At 36.2% G+C, this 20,293-nt stretch overlaps 3 protein-coding genes across 3 annotated transcripts; 2 read left to right on the top strand and 1 right to left on the bottom strand.

The window, feature by feature from the left end:
* The first annotated feature begins 179 nt into the window (after positions 1–179).
* On the top strand, positions 180–4,947 carry LOC103328729 (WD repeat protein). Its single transcript, XM_008231140.3, has 8 exons — positions 180–378; positions 839–1,067; positions 1,244–1,306; positions 1,470–1,606; positions 2,127–2,164; positions 2,262–2,307; positions 3,665–3,829; positions 4,575–4,947. The coding sequence occupies exons 1-8, from the start codon at positions 240–242 to the stop codon at positions 4,748–4,750; spliced, it is 993 nt and encodes a 330-aa protein (XP_008229362.2). The 5' UTR covers positions 180–239; the 3' UTR covers positions 4,751–4,947.
* Positions 4,948–7,356: 2,409 nt separating this feature from the next.
* On the bottom strand, positions 7,357–10,887 carry LOC103328730 (putative xyloglucan glycosyltransferase 5). The gene is made up of 5 exons (XM_008231141.3): positions 9,709–10,887; positions 9,163–9,471; positions 8,778–9,068; positions 8,511–8,624; positions 7,357–8,423 (listed from the first exon to the last, which is right to left on the bottom strand). The coding sequence occupies exons 1-5, from the start codon at positions 10,432–10,434 to the stop codon at positions 7,776–7,778; spliced, it is 2,088 nt and encodes a 695-aa protein (XP_008229363.2). The 5' UTR covers positions 10,435–10,887; the 3' UTR covers positions 7,357–7,775.
* A 5,732-nt stretch (positions 10,888–16,619) lies between these two features.
* LOC103328809 (UPF0481 protein At3g47200-like) lies at positions 16,620–19,265 on the top strand. The gene is made up of 2 exons (XM_089049627.1): positions 16,620–16,688; positions 17,750–19,265. Exon 2 carries the CDS (start codon positions 17,784–17,786, stop codon positions 19,059–19,061), a length of 1,278 nt encoding a protein of 425 aa, XP_088905753.1. The 5' UTR covers positions 16,620–16,688; positions 17,750–17,783; the 3' UTR covers positions 19,062–19,265.
* Positions 19,266–20,293: the final 1,028 nt, after the last annotated feature.

Genomic DNA, 20,293 nt, shown 5'->3' with positions numbered 1-20,293 from the left:
AGTTGGAAAGGGATCAGAAAAATGTGAAGAAAATGAGAGCAGAGATCATGTATCTGCGGCTGCAAGATAAGCCGAATAAGGCCTAGGGATATAACAAATCGAAAGCCAGATGGGTGTTGAAGTTTGACTTGAAATTCAAAAAAACACATTTTTTTTGGGCACAAAAATGAACCTTTCTTTCTATTTCTAGAGTGCCCTCCAAAGCCCAAAAACTTGTTTTGCATTTTGATGAGAAGCAAATGAAGGCAGAGGCAGCAGCAGCAACCTTCAACAATCCCATTCGTCCCCTCCCATCCAATCTCTTCTCATCACCCATTTCCCGCCAAATCAACTTCCCTTACCAAAGGTGTCTACTTGGTCGATATAATTCCGTCAAAGGTGAGTTCTTTTTCACTCCTACGTAATTTGTAAACTCCGCAACTCAATCTCCATCCAAAAAGAAAAAAAGAAGAAGTTATTTTCCTCTTGTTTAGTTGCGGAGGCAAGTAAGCACAATAAGTAGATAACCCAGAATTTCATTGAAGTGTTAAGTCAGTGAACCAGCTCGTTGTTCGGTTTCTTTAGTTTTTTTTTTTTTTTTCCTAAGTAATTGGAAAAATGAAGCACAATTTTTTATTTTCTATGAAATCAAAAGGGCCATATCATGTTGTTCATTTGTTTAAGCTTGTGAAACCGTACTTTTGCTTGTGTGATTTGTGTGTGCTTATGTATGGACTTACGTATTTGTGTGTATAACTGCAAATTATGCTCCTTTAGTTTTGTCTTGTTGTCTCCAGTTTTAGAAAAATGGCATGTACTTGTATGGACATATGATTACGGTCTTTATTTGGGCGTGCAGGCTTGCAGTTGTACAGCAGTGGGTCTCTACAGCATACTGGTGGTGTAGTTTGTGCTGTCAATGGAGGTGGGAGAGGGTATGTATCTTCGTGGGATGAGAAACCATATGAATATCTTCCAACTGGGAGAAAATCTTACTTGGATGAGCAAGACATTGTCACATTTCTTGACCCTCCTAAGGACTTGATTCCTCTGGACTCGGCTTCTTACAATCCCGCTGCATATCTTTGGTCAGTTTTTTCAATCATTATCATTTTTTTATTTTTTATTTTTTTATGTTATTTTGTTACTTAGATTTATGGCACTTTGAAGTTATTCTTCGTTGTTGTGAAAATGCTGAGAAAAAGAACAAATATTAATTCTTAATTAGTTACCCTTTTTTAAATTGTATATCTGTGTTTGTTAGGAAAAAAATTGATGATATTCCTCCGGAAAGGCGTCATCGACTGCTGCGATTGCTAGAACCTAGGTAACTTGTTTATGTTATACTATAAAATCCATTGAATCTCGTCTTACAATGACAAGTTATGAAGACATAAGGCACTTATGTATCTTTATTTTATAAAGAATTTTTCTTTTGAAATTAATAGATTGAATGTAGAGTCTTTGACATCTGGACAATTTTAATGCAGGCTCATATCAAGAGCTTGGGAGATAGCTGGCACAAGATACGAGGATCCCAACTTAGCCAAGAGAAGTGCATCTAAATTGTTGTCCAATGAAGATGGTGCAATTTCTCTTGAATATTATAATTGCCGAACAAATGGAGGTAACTTACATAGATCGAGCTCTTTCTACTGGAAGCTCTAATGTCCTCATTAGTGCTTTTTAATAATGAATGTAATCTGTTGGTTGGCGTAGTTTATTGGTTTACAGTTCATAAACTATTGATGTCAACAACATGAAAGTTTCTGCTTATATGATGTTAAAAACTACTTGCTGACTTTATTTAGATGAGCGGAAGTTTCCTCTTTTAGTTGGATATTTTTTTTTGTAGGACTGTTTTAGTTGGAAATAGCACATTTCTGGTCATAATTGGATGGTTATTTGCTATCCCCCTTGTTGAAGTAGGCTTTCTCAAACTTCTGATTGCATATTTTAACCAGTTCATTTTCTGAGAATTTATGTGCTTAATTTCCTTATATAGGCTAGGTTACTTGCTCGCAAATGCCACCTTTTTCTGTTATAGCAATAACCCATGGAGAAGTATAGTTTGAGCCTCCTTTTAATCTGAATCTTATTTACCTTTCAAAATTTTTGTGGCACTGATATTGGATAATCTTTAATAGGACCAATGCCCATTTCTTGGATAAACTCTTTCAAGAAGGTAACTCCTGTACTCCTATTGATTTTTCCTTTCTTCTCCCTGCTTGTATATGCATGTATTGTAGGGGATGTGTAATTGGATGTTCTGCAAATTCCAGGCAATTTTTTCTTGGAAGGACGGGGAGATTTATGGACGATTTATTGGTAACTTATTTACCCTCTATGATTTTTGTAATTTAATTTTGCTTTTTTTTCTACACTTCTCGTGAAAATTAAAATTGAATTGAATGTAGCATGTTCCCTTGCTTGTTAATATTCATGGGGATTGGCAATGGATGAGTTCTTGTGATCTTTATTTTCCCATTTACATCTATCTATATTATTTCTAAATCATTTTCGGTGCAAGTTTTAAGGTGATGGATGAGTTATTGAATCTTTATTTTCCCATTTACATCCGACTATAATTCAATTGTAAGATGGTAGGTCTGATTGTCAGTGCAATTATTACGGCTGAAGTTAGAGTTGCATGAATAATATTATGCAAGTTGATGGAGTAGACCTCCAAAATACATGTTGTTATATGGGTAAATTATGAGTTTCAGCTACTGTATTTATCAAGTCATACTTATGAAGTTACAGTAAATTCAAATCCTTATGTTTAATGCTTCCCCCTCATGTTGCATTAGTTAGGACAAGTGATGACAGAAATTCAGTGCCATAAGATTAATAAGCTTCATTGGTTACTAATTTAGATTCTTATTGGTCCATGATATACAATATATAGTTCCTTTCTGTAGCATTATGGACATAACTTAGAGCTATGGTGTGGGATTTTAAGCACATGGCCTATGCATATTGACAGGATTTTCCTTGTCAAACATTATCCTTCTAAATGTGATAGCATGGTATATCAGTTGAAGATGAATCACGATGTGTTTCATTAGTCCTTATATTGAATATGTAGTTATGTACTGCAAAAATAGAGTAATCTGTTCTGTTATTCTTATGCTTGAATGCTTCTTGCATGAGTGATATCCAATCTTAACAGAATATTTCATTGGAAATGAGAGGAGGTGGAAGATTGAGCTACAAGCATCTATCTAAAACTGTAGGATAGAACAGGAGCTGTTCTTACTGGAGGAATTGCAGAGGGAGCGAGCTGCTCTGATAGTTTAAGGTTTGGTGGATGTTATAAGGCAGTGCAGTAAAACTAAAGGAAAGTTAATCCGTATCTTGAGGAAGAATCCAAAAAGAATTATTTGTTTCCAAAGAAAGGAATCCAAATAGAACTATTGATACTATCAATAGTTTGGAATAAGAAATAGAACTACCGATACTGTAATTTAGCATGTACTTTGAGGTTTCTTATAATAGCTGTAAGTTTCATATTTTAGTTGAAAGTTTTAGGATGAGTTTGTTTTGGATGTTTTCAATCCACTTTTTCATTGCATGGTTTGCAATTCAAAGAGTAGAGGTTAATTGGCTACAATTAATCAAGTTTGTTGATATAACTCTAAGCAGTTTGTTGATATTACTCTTAACAATTATTGTAATGAATCAGGTGGATCATTTGTTACTGGACTTGCAAATTCCTTTAGTCCTTTGTACTTCGTAGTGAGACAGCTTAAGGAAGTAATGCCAACTGAACAACCTTGTGATCTAGCATATGAATTTGGGGATGGGCTGTTTGATCTCCATGAATACCCAGAGGGTTTTCCAAAACCAGGTATGATTTTCCATACATCCAATGCAATGTGGTCACTAGTTCACTATTAGCAGTGGTCATTCTTTGCAAAAATTTCGTGTGGATATTTTATTTTATTCAAAGAAATTAATCTTAACTTTTCCAATGAAAAAGCTAAGTACATGAGAAAAGAATGTTCTGACGAGATGTCTTAATCTAATAAATTAGACATGGTATCTTAGCCTATTCAAAAATTATAAACTTAGACATGGTAGATCATCTCAACGATGTTTCTAAAAGATGTGGAGTAATTGGAGCACTTGGTGCACAGGTCCAGGAACTTTGATCTCTATAAATATGTGTGTACACAATACACATATCATATACTCCTAATCATTCTTACCTATATTTTGCATATATGTAAGTCTTCTCAACATGCTTTTCCTTAGGTTCTCAATTTTCCCCAAAAAGAAATTTATGCGGTTCCCGTCACTTTCCACTTCCAGTTCTCGTATCATCTCTACTTCCTTTGAGCTGTGATTGAAAACTGTCTGGCCATACTAACTGCCAATGAGCTGTGTTTGCCACTAAAGGGTTTAGTTGTGGTACCAGCTGTTTGCCAATAAGTTGTCTGTTTGCTCAAACATTAGCTTCTGCAAAGGCCATTAATAACACAAGCTCAAGTATTTTTTCCATATGCAAATTTATTTTTGTAACATAGGTATGGTATTCACTGATATAATTATCTAACTGTAAATAATTTTATATGTGCATTTTGTTTTTGTAGTCAAGCATCCATATCCTTTCAACGATCAAATGGTTGTGTATGTTCGTCATCTGGGACCGGGTGTTTCAGTAGGGCAAGCATGGCAAGAAGGAAAAGAATTACAACAGGTACCACAAAAGTTATGCAGCGAGATTCTGATGGTGAAAGATTATTCTGCTCTTAGAGAAAATGAGTAATCGTTCTCATGAGGATCATATTTTAGAAAAGGTGAAAGACTATGCTGTAATCATTTGTAGCTGGGAAGCTCATGTTGTAAGGTGTTTGGAAAACAAGTACAGAAGGGGTAGGGATCAGGAGAAGATCAATTCCTGTTAGTGTAAGCCAACCGCAAGTGATTCAAATTAATTTGATCAATAAAGTGGTTTTTATCAAAGTTGCAGCATTTATTTTTTATGAAGTCAATATATAACAAATTGTTCAATTAATATGGTCAATGCTGGATATAGAAGCAAATGTGTTTTGGAAGAATGAACTGGGAATTTTCAGATCAGCATATTCTAAACCTGTCAAATTAGTGAGAGAGACATTTAGTGCAGCACATGAAAGGCCTTAAAGGACATGAAAACGCAAGGCAGCCTGGCTACAACTTATTATCATTTAAACAAGCCACCAACTAATTGTAGGGATTGCTGATGATGCCTGCCTCAGATTTTTTGATGAGTTATAAATTCCTCATGGCAAGTTGCTTGCTCAATGTCGAGGAGCATGTGATTATGTTGATAATCAATTATCGGTATTTATCATTATGGCCATCATGGCCATCATGGCATGGCTTAAGCCATCGTCCATGAGGAAGAACACTTGTGTAGAACTTTTGCTATCCCTGACTAATAACGGTGTGCCACGCGTGATAACTTTTCATTTAGCAAATCGTGAATGGCCGGGGATAACCATTTCACACAAGTTTTTCTACTCCATGAGAGCAATTGAGTTCAGTGTGTGAAAAGGCACAATAAACTTGGTGCACCAGAGGAGAAAACCAATAGAAGAGAAACTCTTAACCAAAGAGGCATTTGATGAAAAGGGCACAGCACACCACATCAAAAGTGGCTTTTGGCAAAGAATTTAGGGTGTGACAATTGAATGTAACGATGAGAGGATGTGACTGGTCGTTAAAAGAAATTACATGTTTGGGAAATGTTACGCCTATTGACTGTTTATAAATAGACAAGTCAAACAAAATGAATTTTTTTTCTCTCTCACATACATATTCAGAAATTATGTTTGCAATAATTATATGTTCACAATGATGCATTTTGATATGTAATGCAAATTGGCCAATTGGGTTGTCAACTTCTATCTACATGGAGAAAAACAGCCAAAAAACATGGACCGTGCTAATAGGCCAGAAGCCTCCAAGCCAGTAGGGCTCACTTGGTTTGCTCCTTAACCCACACTTGCATTGCTACAAGACACTCATCTTTAATGACTGCAGAGATCATGGTTGATCTGTATTAATTTATTTATTTTCTTAATTTTTGTGAGAAATTGTTGAGAAGATTTTAAGGACCCATTGGTTTGCAGTTTACAAGAATGAGATGAATCTGAATCCTGTTTATAGCTTTTTTTTTTCACAGGTTCCCCAGCTTTGTCTCTAGACAATAAATTGGAGGGGAGCTGGCCACATCTTCTTTTGTCTGTTTAATTGAGTTCAATCCCAAACACTCAAGGCTCGAGGATGCCCACACTGCTCATTTATGAATGTTACCAAAGACAATGAAAAGTGTGTATCAAGTGGTTACTTAGTCTTGTCACTTGCTTCCCATGAGAGATAGTAAAGTCTCTAGTTGTAAGGATGAAGGGAAAGGTAGATTTACAGCCAACTTAAAAAAACCATTTCTTGCAAATGACTCACTAGTGTAGCGGTTTGGTGCAATTGCTCTCTCAAGAAAAGTCCTAGGTTCTAATCCTAGCATTTATATAGTGTGTTTGAGTTTAGTAAGTTATCTCCCATCTTAATAGAAAAGGTTCTCAAAAAAATGCCATTTCTTTATCCATGTTGGGTTCAATAGGAGAAAAAGAAAATCAGTACATTGGTGTGAGTGAGTGAGAAACAAACATGGTTGAGAGCATCTTCAATATATTAGTTTCCCTCTTTGCAGGATTCTGCTTTATGGTTGAAGCTTACAAGACCATTAGCTTATTTTTCTGTTTAATAAGCCACTCAAATGTGCCTACATCTTATGCCACAAGCCTTAAGGGTCTTCTGCAGTTGAAATGGTTTCCAAGACACCATCATGTGACACATACAACTTAGGCAGTTGTAATATTTTATGAGGGGAAAAATACCAATTATCTTTTTGTGAGTGGTATTCTGGCCATTAATGAAGCAACATTGTTCATACAAAAGCAAAAGTTGGCTTCAAAGTGTTCAAAACTATAGAAAGGATGCTTTGGAAGGGTCTGCTGAGGTCCACATGACTTGCATGAGTAGGGTTCTTTCTGCATCTACCATCATGCATAGGGTTCTTTCTGCAGCTACCATCATGCATGCCTTTATTGGAACAACGATTGGCACGCACCCAGATATGTGTGGTCCAATGTAGGGCATAATCACATAGCTTAGGGAAAATTACCAATCTTTGCAAATCCAAGGTCAGGAATCTTCCTTGATGGCAAAGGGAAGAGCCACAGCATGAGCAACACCATTCTCATTGCTTGCCGACACTAATTTTGCCTCTCTCTTATTTCCAAAGAGACACTTTTTACAAATGCAACAAATAATAGGGAAAAGGAAAGGAAGAACAAATGGCAGAGAGAGAGAGAGAGAGAGAGAGAGAGAGAGAGAGAATCTGGTATCAATTGAACTAATGAAATATACAGAGAGTTTTACATGTGTAAAATTTGAAAATTCAAACTACAGAACTCAACCTATCTGGTATTGGAATAAACATTGCTTATCTAAGAACATCACACAGAATTCTTATATGTAAATAAAAATCACCAATAAGTTATGAACCAAACAAGAAAACAAGAAGATGGTGTGAGGATTTGATGTGGAAGACTCGCCCGTGTCACAAATGAACCCAAAAAATGATTGCAGCAATACAAGGACAAACAAAAGCTAGAAAAAGAATCTATATGGGCAGCTATTTGCATCTACCAGTGCCAATTTTGGGTACCATTTTGAAAACCAAATTGGTTCCCATCTCTTATTCACCCTTTATTTTAATCTGTACCATTATTTTGTACCTCAAATCTCTAGCTCATCTGCTCACCAATTAGATCAAGCCCCACCAGTAGAAATGAAACACCTTGGAATAGTAAGAAGTAGAAATGTACCCCTTGGGCTGATAAAAGGCTCCTAAGTGCAGCAGTAAGCAGCAGGAAGGCCAGGGCTAGCTCTTTCTTATAGATCTTGTTCAATTTCTTTACAGGAGGTTTAGGACCAGCTTCTTGATGCTCTATTAATTTGTTGAGCTCAGAGAGCCCACTATCAGAAGTTCCTCTGTAAAGTTGTGGGTGGTTCATGGCCTTAGATTCCCTCTCCTCCACAGCTAACAGATCAGGCTCTGATGACCGACCCGCCTTCTTGGTGACAACCCATTCATATGAACTCCCCAACTTGAACAAGCCGGATACCATAGCATTGAATTTGGTAACAGACATTGTGTTTTCAAACAGAAGGTAAGGGACAATGAAGGGGAAGGATCTAAGGGAAGGAAGAATGTTCATGAATGACATAAATACAGGCACATAGCAAATAACCCACATGGACAGCTCAGCTTCAGGGACAAACATGGTCAAAGGAAGTATTATGCAGAACAATGTGAAAGAATAAAATGGGAGAATTAACTTCCTAAGCAGAAAGAATAGTAGTATCAAGTTTGCCTTTTTCCAGAACATCATCTGCAGTATGGCATATAGTACATTCTCAGAACAATATTATTTAGAAAAATACCTAGATCAAAGAGGAGAATCTAATTGTAACAGTACCTTAGAACTAATGATGGCTGGAAGGCACAAACGGAAGAGATGCATTGGACCAGAATGCCAACGGTGTTGCTGCTTTTTGTAAGCTTCATAAGATTCAGGAAGTTCACAAAGGACCTGAAAATCAGTTTCTTAAATTTGAGACATCATTTGAAAAGTTTTAGGCAAGGTTTTACCAACTCATGATGCAAAATGCCCAAAACCATATAGTCAAGTACTAAACATAGGATCAGGTAAGGTTGAATTTGGATTTGAAATAATTAAAATTACCTTGACATCATTGAGGAATATGAATTTCCAACCATTCAAATGGGCACGAACTGCTATATCCATGTCTTCTACTGTTGTACGCTCGAGCCAGCCTCCAGATTCTTCAAGTGCTTTGATTCTCCAAACTCCAGCAGTACCATTGAAGCCAAAGAAGTTGAGGAAAACCCCATTAACCTGCTGTTCCACCTCAAAGTGGAAGCACAAATTGATGTTTTGGAGGCGTGTCAACAAGTTCTCGTCCCTGTTAACAAAAGCCCACCTAGCCTGAACCAACCCCAGCTCAGGATTGTCCTACCACACAAATTAGAACCACAAACCAAAATCAGTCACCTAAAGTAGAAAGGGCTATAGAGACCAGACAAAGAGCTATATGAGATCTAGCCACCTTAAAATGGGGAACTGTCAGCTTGAGGAAGTCAGGGTTTGGTTGGAAATCAGCATCAAAGATTGCAACAAACTCATAGTCCTTCACATAATCACAATTCATTGCCGACTTGAGATTCCCAGCTTTATAACCAGTTCTAACCAAACGATGTCGGTAGATAATATTAACACCCCTTTGGTTCCACTTGGCTACTTCTCCCTTAATTAACCACTGTATGCTATCATCATCAGAATCATCCAGAATTTGAATCAGCAAGCGTTCTTTGGGCCAATCAAGTTGGCAGACTGCTGAAATAGATTGTTCATATACCTAAATACATTTTATGTCACAGTCATGAATAATCCATGAAAACTAGTAAAAAAGTTCCTTAGAAATCAATTTGTACAGTTATGTATTTAGTTATTTACCTTTCCAATTATAATGTTACTCAAATTTGAATGGTCAGATAAAACTAAAAAAACTAAAAAATATCAATCAAAACTAGTAATTGCTACACTAGTTTCATCAGTAAAACTTTAACCAGAAAAAAAGCATTGAGACTGTTACCTCTCTCTCATTACACATAGGAATTTGAACAAGAACCTTCGGATAATAACATCCTGCACCTTCCAAATCGTCTGACTTCAATGGGGTTTCTTCAAACCTTGGCTTAATCTTCTTGAACTTGATCCAGAAGCAACCTAAACAAAGCAGCATACGGTCGGCGGATTGGATTAAGAAGAGAGCAACACAGAAGTTAGTCAAAGCTTGAATTGCAGGTGCAATGTAGTCGGCCCGGAACTCCAACCATACAAAATAAACTGAATGAAGCCATCCTTTAATCTCCAAAGTTTGGGGGATATGCAAACTATTGGTCTGGAAATAATGCCAACCTTTCAAGTGGGCGACCAGTTCAAAAGCCAGAAAAGCTAAAGCCATGACTAAGAATCCCATAATGACCCTATACAAGGTTCTTCCTTTTCCAGATTTCTCATTCTCCACAGTCACTCCTTGCCCAAATATCAATCTTTTCTTAATGGAACCAAGCAATGACCAAAGAATATTTCCCAGCCAAGCAACACAACCAACAGCTTTATGCGCCTTTAGAAGCAAAACCCATGTAAATTGCTTGGCATTCTTGCCTCTGTCCTTATCAACTGGCCTAAATACTTCATCAGGACCATTTATCTCCAGCACAGAGTAATTGGGGTTCTCCATGGTCACCACCACTGGATTACCCTTACTTGTATTGCTCTTTGCCCACCACCTGGAAAAATCCAAGTTTGGAGCCATTTTTGCTTTAACCTCTCAGTCTCAACTGAACTGTTATGAAGTACAAAAGTAGGTTACCAAATCCAACTCACAGAATCTTGAACCTCACTGTGACTAGTAAATCTGCAGAAATCAGATCTCAGCATTGAAATGCTCAAAAACCCAAAGCACATAAAAACAGAGCCAACACTAAAAACTGAAAATTTAGCAGGAAACCTTCAAACTCAGAGACCAAATTTGAGAAAACTCACAAACCCATTTGAGGCCTGGTTAAAAAGAACCAGATCCAACACTGCAACAACTTCACAAAACCAGTTCAAGCCTCAGCATTTCAAACCAAATGCAGCAAAATAGAAAGACAGAGAGAGGAGTATGTGTGTGGGTGTATCTTTTGGCACCACCATAAAGCTCCACAAGCTACCCAACATGGGAAATTACCATTATGGGGAAATGTTTTTAAGCATTTTGTTCAACGGTTTTAGTCACCTGATTAGCCCATTAAAGAAGCAAACAGAGACCCCATATTACTTTTCCACATATTACCATTACTGGTTTGGAATAAAAGTGTTTCTAAATTCATAATTCATTATAAGAAATTATATAAAATAAATAAATATTATATAATTAAGGAAAGTGAAGATAAAGCTTATAATGAGACATTAACTAAACTCCTAACATGGAGCAATACTCCAATCTTCTTAAAGAAAGAGAGCAGAAGCACTTTGATTGGGTTTTGGAATTTGTACTAAGTTGCAGAAACTGATGAGCTGAGCCCTTTGATTAATATAATTATAAGTTGATGAGAATAGTAATAAAAAAGACAGGAAAATGGATACAGAGGAATGGCCACAGACAATGCAGATCCCAAGTCTTATCTGGCCTCGTTCCTTGTCTTAAATTTAAGCCAAATTTGTTGCCAACCCCCACACGCGCACAATTATGTCGGTGGTCATAAAAAAACAAGAAAGGCTCACTGGTAGCCAATCACACAACATCTTTTTCATGTAAAGCAAAAATCTTTTTTCTGGGATGGTAAACTTATAAATTAGATAGATAGATATATATTAAACCATGTTCATAATTATGATTTAGATGCTTGACAACAGTGACTATCTAAGGCACTAAGACATGGTGGGGCATTAAGATTTTAGTATTAATTTCTAGAATTTTGTATTGCTATGTTTTTTTAAAATTTATACAAGTGATATTTAAAGAGGGGGATGTCGAACCTAGAATTTCAGGTGTTGTGATAAATACTCTTAATCATTTGAATTACAAACCCCTTATATATTGTTATGTTCTTTAGATTACTGAAAGTGAAGGATTTTAGAGTCTCAATTTGTTCATTTTGCCTCTCCTTTACTTGAGACAAAATTGTGCTTTAAAATTTAAATTGACATTCTATGACAGTAATGTTTATGCAGGTTGGTTGAATTGAAGCTCAAACTGCAGCTATTTTTGCTAGGAGTAATGTTACATTTACTACATTATTATCTCACGTTTTATACCACATGATGTGGCGTCCATATCGTATATGTCATATCAATTAAATTAATGAAGCTAGATTTTACGTGATGTGGTATGTATACATTAACTTATCATCATGTGGTATAAAATTGTAGTATAAAAAATGTGGTAAGACTAGTATTTCATAAAATAGAGAAACAAATGTGTTAGCTAGAGATGTCATTTTGTCCTTTTAACTTTCGTTGTCAGTATATATTCATATGCACTTTAGAATAAGTATAATGTTGTGCTTAATAAGTAATAATTGGAGAATTATCTGGGTTTCTTCTTTGACCTTTCTTCCATGGGCCCATGACTTTGAAAGCTTCTATTTAGTGGAGTTGTTACCGTGCGGCCCCAATACCAAATTTATGTATTTTTTTATTTATAAATATTTTTTGTTTTGATGAATAACTCAGATTAAATTGTAACTGGGAACCAGAGCCATCATTCCTTTGAGTCGGTGCATTGCTATTGGATGCTACTAAAGATGTGGTCCAAATTTTACTAGGATGGTCAACTTTGGGCTATTGGGTCAACATGATCAGCCTATTTGATGAATGGGCTGAATTGTCTAGGACTTCTTTTTTTGAGTGGGATTTGTCTACGATTCTTTGAAAGAAAGAAAAAGGAACCGCTCTGTTTTTGGTCATGTCAAACAAGGAAAGAGCCAGAATTTTAGCTCGTTTAGCGGGGATTCTGAAGGCCTTATGCCAAGGGCCTAATGATTTTCTTAACAATTTGGAAACTGTGCTTATTGAAGAGTTTAATGGTATCCTGGACCAGGAAGCCCTTTTTGGCACAAAAAATCTAGGGTGAAGTGGCTTCAAGAGGGTGACCGTAGTACCAAGTTCTTCCACATGTCTACCATTATTAGAAGGAGAAAGAATAAAATTGACAGACTCAAGAATGATGCTGGAGTTTGTGTGGAAGAGGCTGAAGGTATTAAAAATATGGCCATGCACTATTTTTCTGATTTGTTTTCTCCTGCTCATGTGCCAACCAGCAGGTTTGCAATCCCTAATCTCTTTCCCTGTATTGATTCTGGAGAGTTGGTTTCCTTTGGTTACTACTGTAGAGATGGCTTTCCAACTTGTTTTTAGCAGAAGCACTGGAATATTTGCGCTAATGATATTTTTAAGTTGGTCGACCAAGGTTTCAGGGAGTGTAGGATTCCTGAAGGTCTTAATTCCACCTAGATTACTTTGGTGCCTAAAGTGGAAAATCCTACCTCTATGATCAATTTCGGCCTATTAAGTTTATGTTGCACTGTCTACAAAGTAATTTCAAGGTCCTGGTTGCTCGTCTAAGGCCTATTCTACCTAATTTGATTAGCCCTAACTAGGTTAGCTTTGTTCCGGGTAGACATATGCATGAATTCAGGTTCTAAAGGCAAGAAAGGTTTTGTTGCATGGAAGATTGATTTATCTAAGGCCTATCTCTTTGTTTTATGCATTGAGAAACTGTCCCACTACATGATGGCGGATTCTGTTAGCAAAAAGAATTGGAAGCCTGTCCAATCTTCCCAATCTAGGCCTTTTGTCTCTCACCTCTTCTTTGCAGAGCCTAATCCTTTTTTCGGAGGCTAGCCCGAAGCATGCACGGATCATGAAAAGATGTTTGGATTTGTTTTGCAAGGCTTCGGGTCAGACTGTCAATGTTGATGAGGCTACTCCTCCTAACACCAAGCAAATCATCTTATAGCCGGGGAGAAAATACATATTTTTTTTGGCTTGGGAATTTCCTGGTTCTAGAGTGGTTAAACTGAATGTGGATGGTTCTTGCATACTTGCCTCTAGGAATATTGGTGCTGGTGGTATTCTTCGTGGCTGTGCTGGAGAATGGATTAAGGGGTTTGCAGTGAACTTGGGAAAGGGGCAAATAATTGAAGCTGAACTATGGGGCTTATTTTTTGGTCTTAAAATGGCTTTGGATAAAGGTATCAATAGGCTCATCATTGAAATGGACTCAGCTCTTGGTGTACAACTTATCCAATAAACTGATGTCTCTCGGTTTCACCCACTTGCTGGTTTGTTGCAGGATTGCTGCACTCTTCTAAGGCAATTTGAGAACTATCGGTTTCACCCACTTGCCGATTTTTGTACTAGTTACTCACTGTTTTCCTTGAATAATATACTCTCTTTCTTTGAAAAAAAAAAAAAAAAGGACTACTAGAATTATTTTAAGACAAAAAGGAATCCTATTTGCTCCACAATGCTATTTGAACACGCTTAATTGACCACATTATGTGGCAGCTTATGTGATAGTACCGTGTCTATTAATGAAATTGGCTAACTGAGATTTAATTTTGTTTTTTCTTTTTAAATTTATATTTATTTTTTTCAAGAGTAGATCTGCTCACCTTCGCTAGACTATTTGAACACACTTAAAGCAACTCCATCCATTTGCCCTTAGCCATGGCAAGGGGAAGCAAGGGCAGCCACTATTCATATGAATAGTAGTTGCCCTTGCAAATAGTATTTTCCGTTTTCACCCGCTTGCCATGGCAAATGGCAATTACTATTCATTTTTTTATTTTTTTCACAACTTTTTTTACCTCAATAATTAATTTGGATAATATTTTCGGATAAGATTTTCAGGTTCCTACGTGTCAATACTATTCATATCTCATAATCGGATAAAATTTTCAATTTCAAATTTCAAATAAATTTAAAAAAATTTGGCTAGTATTTATAGAAGAAAAAAAATTCATTATTTTTTGGGTATTTTTTAAAAAAATTTCTGAATTTTTTCCAGTATTTTATTACAAAAAAATTGGATGCCGTTGGATTGGAGGAAAAATCATATCGAAAGCCCAAACGACGCCATGTGGCAATAGAAAAAATCCAAATGAGTGGTGACGTTAGCACCAGCCTGCGTTTTGGATCTCGGGCCAGCCAATTGCTTGGGACCCACTCCAGCCCGTGCTTGGGCTCACCGCTGAAACCAATTTTTGCAAAAAACTCCCCCAGCCCAAAGCAAGGGGGCCTCGATGGAACTGCTCTTAATAAAAGCATTTATCTCCGCTCACCGTCATCGGTCATCATCAGACCATGTCTCTTCATTGACCAATGGTAGAACCACCCACAAGGCTATGGTGGGCTGTAGCCTAGGTTGATTTTTGAAGAAAAAAACAAACCTATATATATGGCAAACTAGCAACTACAAAACATAAAGGAAATATGAAGTCTGATGGTTGTTTAGGAAAGGATTTTGAAAGAACAAAAACTATATAGACCACCATAAACTACAGTACATTAAGAAAATATTATTTTTCTCAAGTCTATTTAATTCTCTGCTACCTTTTGGTAGTTGTATTCTCTCAACAAGAGCATGACACAACTTGAATAGGCACACCTTGATAATAAGTGTTTTTTGGTTGTATTTAATATGTATTTGTCTTATGTTAAATGTATTTATATTTTTTGTTTATATGATTTAATGTATACTTCTATTTATAGAAAAACTGTAGAAACCATAAGTTTAAATAAAAATCATTAATTTTAAATTAAAAAAATTTAGCTAGCCCACCTGTTGAAAAATTTATAGTTCCGCCTTTATCGTTGACGTAGCTGAAGTGCAAGGGAAATATGACTTCGTTTTCAAGTGGTATAATAAATCATTGATATTAGTTCGAATTTGAAATGGAAAACTTAGAAGTCTGCTCCGTTTTCAAGTTGATATTAGTTCTTTTAATTTTAATTTATTTAATATGAAAATGTGTGAATTTACCATATTATCTTCATTTAATTAATAATTTCAATTCTTAATGTTTGTATTAACCAAGGGCATTTTATGGTATTTTGAATGTTTTACCTTTCTCTACCTTTTACTTTGTATATATAGGTAATGCGGAAAAAGGTCATTTGGGCCGAAACTATAAAATTGAGTTTCGTTGCTTTGCTTTTTGGTACTTTGAATGTTTTACCATTTTATGGTATTTTAAAGCTTCCGTTGCCTAAGATCAATTGTAACCTTATCCCTGTGGCTAAATATAGCTAGGATTTAATGTTTCCTTCAATAACTATATATGGATATTTGAGTTGAGCTATATTAGTTATTGAAATTTGAAGTTTTATGGCATATTGAGCTTTAGGATGATTTCGTACTCTAGAAAATGATTTAAGTATGGAGCAAGTTGTGAATTTGTTGGTTGTAATTGGACTAATAATGTTGAAAAAATACAAAATGAAAGAGAATTGGGCTTAAGCCCAAACATGACAAACTAAACCGTCTTTAATGGGTTTGGTTTAGTTTGGTTTCCTTTTTGATTTTTATCAAAATCGAACCGAAACAAATCGTATATTGTAATTAGTTGAACCGCCTTTTTTAATAATCAACTTGACAGTGTTGTTCAATAGATTTGTTACATATCTTAAGCAATTATTCAACGAACTTTATTATATAAAGTATCCAACCGAGGTCTAGGAAACAAGTCACTGACCGAGGTAAACTAAATATTTTATAAAAAGACTTGCAGTTAACAAGTAGTAAACGGGGCATCTTAACCTTTTTATTTGCTTAAACATCATCTCCCGGTTGTTGAAGAATTACAGGTCATTAAAAAAAGACCACATAGAAAAAGAATATTATTTAAACAACTTTTTCTTTCTTTCTTGAAACAAAATATTCACGTATTATTAGAAAACGACTTTGACCAATGTGGACTAGGAGGTGTTTTTCACATTAAAAGAGCGTAGGCTTCATCCTTGCTTTGCGTACCTCTTATCCTGCAACGACAACTCCATCAAACCTCTCGATTCATCCTGGTGAGTTTTTCCTACAAATTGCCTACAAATGTTAGGACTTTTGTGTGTGTGTGTGTTTAAGAAACATGCATCTTTCTCTTTCCTCTGTCAGTTACCAATTACATATATATGGTGTCTCGAGCAGCACTGTGGAAGTTATCAACCTTCCTATCTTTTTATCAATGAAATCTAAAAAATTTCAATTAGATCTTGGTCTCTATTTTGGCATATAGAGAGTAAATGAGTTTTTATTCTATTTTATTTTATTTTATTTTTTGGTTTTTGAAAACCTTAAAGGCATGATTTTTTTTATTTATTTAGAGAGAGAAGGGCGATAGCATTTTATTGAATTGTTTTTTTGATTGTCGAAAGATAGCATTTTATTGATAGAAGAATGAGTAACTAGTATAAAAATTAAAAGGAAGATGATCCATGAAGGAATTTTTTGAGAGGAAGAAGATGATCCATGAAGGTCATTGACCACATAACCCATAATATATTCAAGATATGTCTTAGATTGACAAGTGTCAAAATTCCATTTGTTCTGAGGAGGAGCTCCTCCTCAATTTGAAGGAGCCAAGCTTTTCCCTTAAGTATTATTTGCTAATCTATTCTACACGTATAAATCTTGAAGTTGTAGAAATACCTTCGTTAAATAAAGAGTGCAACTCCTCCGTGCATAAATAAGATATTCTTGTATGACCCATTATCTGATTTTTCTTTTAATTTTTAATTTTTTTATATATGAAAATTGTGAATTTACCATATTATCCTCATTTAATTAATAATTTTAATTCTTAATGTTTGCATTAACCAATGTCATTTTATGGTTTTTGAATGTTTTACCTTTTTTTTTTTTGCTCTCTCTCTCTCTCTCTCTCTCTCTCTCTCTCTATATATATATATATATATATATTTGTTAATGTATTCTACATGCATAAATCTCTAAGTTGTAGGAATACCTTAGTTAAATAGAGAGTGCAACTCCTCCGTGCATAAATCAGATATTCTTTATACATGGTTCCACTCTTGGTACTTTAATTCATTGACATTTTTTATTATAAACAATTTGCTAATAAAAGCAGAGCGAGTCAAATTTGGAGGTTGAAAGGGATCATGATGTCAGCCAGCAATGCGGAAGATGGATTACTAGACTCCTTGTCAACAAGAGTTTACAGTGCATCACCATTACCATTTCATAGTTCCATATACAGAGTCCCAGAAACACTACGAAGGTACAATGAAACGGGCCCAAATCTGGTTTCAATTGGGCCATTTCACCATGGAGGAGCGCGTTTGCAAGCCATGGAAAAAATGAAACTATGGTATTTCAAATGCCTTCTTGCTAAACTACCTCCAAACATGCATTTGGCGGACCTTGTCCATAGAATTAGACCGTACGAAATTTTTTTTCGTGATTGCTATGAAGAAGGGGTTCCTCTGTCTAGTGATGAATTTGTAGAAATGATGCTCGTTGATGGCTGCTTTATTATTGAACTTCTCCGCAAAATGGTCCGCTCTACTCCCGTGGAAGATGGTGATGCTATTTTCAAGACGCCATGGATGTTGTCGACAATTACAAATGATTTGTTGCTAGTTGAAAACCAAATCCCTTGGAAGGTTCTTCACTGCTTATTCCAGGTCACAAGGGGAGATAATGATGATGACCCTAGATCTCTATGTGAACTTGCTTGCCATGTCTTTCAGAACCCCACATTTGAAAGTAGAACGTATCCACACAGCATAACAGAATTCGAAAGTAGCCATTTACTCGAGACTGTAAGAAATTTTTCGGTTCAATCAACGGTGGAAGTTTGGAATAATGAGGATGTTGAATATCGAACTCCGTTTCCTTCCGTGTCAGAGCTTCGAGAAATTGGAGTCAAATTTGTGGCTAAACATGCAGCAAACAATGGTCAGCTCGGCATTACCCTTAGAAATGGAGTGATGGAGATTCCACCAATAATAATTCGAGCGAATGGAGAATGTTTCATCAGAAACCTCATAGCCTACGAACAATGTACACAGAAGCCCGAGCAGTGTCACATGACCTCTTATGCCATCCTGTTCAGTCACCTTATTGAGTCTGTACAAGATGTGGACTTTCTGATTCAGAAAGAAATTATAACTACAGAGTTGAGCAAGGTGAGCACAGCCTCTTTCTTCAAAAGGCTTTCCAATGGCACCGAAGCCACCGGCTTCTTTTACGGTGACCTCGCAAAGGAAGTAAATGAATATATCAAGCGTCGCTGGCTAAAGACTAGGCTAGTAAGGGTCAAACGGAATTATTTATACAATCCGTCATCATTCTGGTCTGTTTCTAATGGAGTGGCCGTTATTCTCATCCTTACCTTAACGCAGACCATATTTACTGTTCTCTCCTACTACAAGTAGCCAACCCTACCACCGGAACCAATTCTCCTTTTGCTTTTTCTTTCGTTTATTTTTTGTTTTCGTTTCCTTCAATGTCTCGCTTGCAAGTTTGGGAAATAATGAACTGCGACTATTGTTTGTTTCAGCACATGTTTGTGAACCCTTTTAGTTTTTGTATTTGTTTATGTTCCAAGTCAATGCCAATGGTTCTCATTACAACTACAAGGCTTCGTTTATGTGAATAATTCGCTGTAATAAGTTTTTCATATTTTAATTTGTATTAGAACTTTCATGCCACGTCAGTTAATGGTTTTGTGGATGGAGTTTAAGAAAAATGGTAAAGTAAAGAGGGATTAAGTGTCCGTTTGACATTACTTATGGGGTAATAAGTGATTTTATAAAAATTTTGGGAAGCCCAGTCTGTTTGGAGTTACATTTTGGTCACTCAACTCAAATATTAGTTGCATAAGTCACTCAATCCGAGAACCCAATTGAGTGACCTCTGCAAGTAATATTTGAGTTGAGTGATCAAAATGTAACTCCGAGTATAGTTGAGGAACCATTGCTACAAATAACCCCTAAAAATAACATTTGACACATAATAATTGTAGGGGCTTTTTCCTTCCAGCAGCAGATGGGTTGGGCTTGTTGCAAAAGGCAGACTGAGGAGATTGCCCCTTTTTGTTTAGGTTCGAAAATCAAGCCCCAAAATACCTCGAAAGGGCAGCAAAACCTTAGGAGATATTTTGGATAATCTTCACCAACGAGAATAATGATGACTTGCAGGTAGTTCTGGCATGCTTACAGATGGTTTCTCAGCCCAACATGAGTGGCATGAGGCATGGAGAGCAAAACCAACATGGGTTTAGCACTAAGAGAGAAATTAGGTTTGGTTTGTGAGAAATGAAAGGGTCTAAGTAAGGGATGAGGTGTTTTGTGGGAGATTTTGACTAGAGAAAAAAGGAAAAAGAAAGGCAGGGTTCTTCCAGAATTTGCGAAAAAAGAAAAACAAATCGAGAAGGAAGTGAATAAGGCACGAACTGAGTTTTGCAAGGTAGAGAGTAAAGCTTGCTCTCTGCAGGTTGTCTGTACCTGCTGTTGGGTAGGGGAAGGCTCAATTTATAGCTGCCGGAAATCACCATTTTTCAAGAAACCCTAATGGCTTCTACTTACTTTGGCTGAGCTTTTCTCCCTTTCTCCTCCTTCTCTGACTTCCCTTTCTTGGCAAAGATTGCTTCATCTATCTTCATGAA

The sequence above is a fragment of the Prunus mume genome, linkage group LG4 (assembly GCF_029339155.1).
Source record: "Prunus mume cultivar Tortuosa linkage group LG4, ASM2933915v1, whole genome shotgun sequence".
In the NCBI taxonomy this organism is placed as follows: Eukaryota; Viridiplantae; Streptophyta; class Magnoliopsida; order Rosales; family Rosaceae; genus Prunus; species Prunus mume.
The sequence above is the reverse complement of the archived record's forward strand: the minus strand, read 5'-3'. Positions and strand labels throughout refer to the sequence as shown.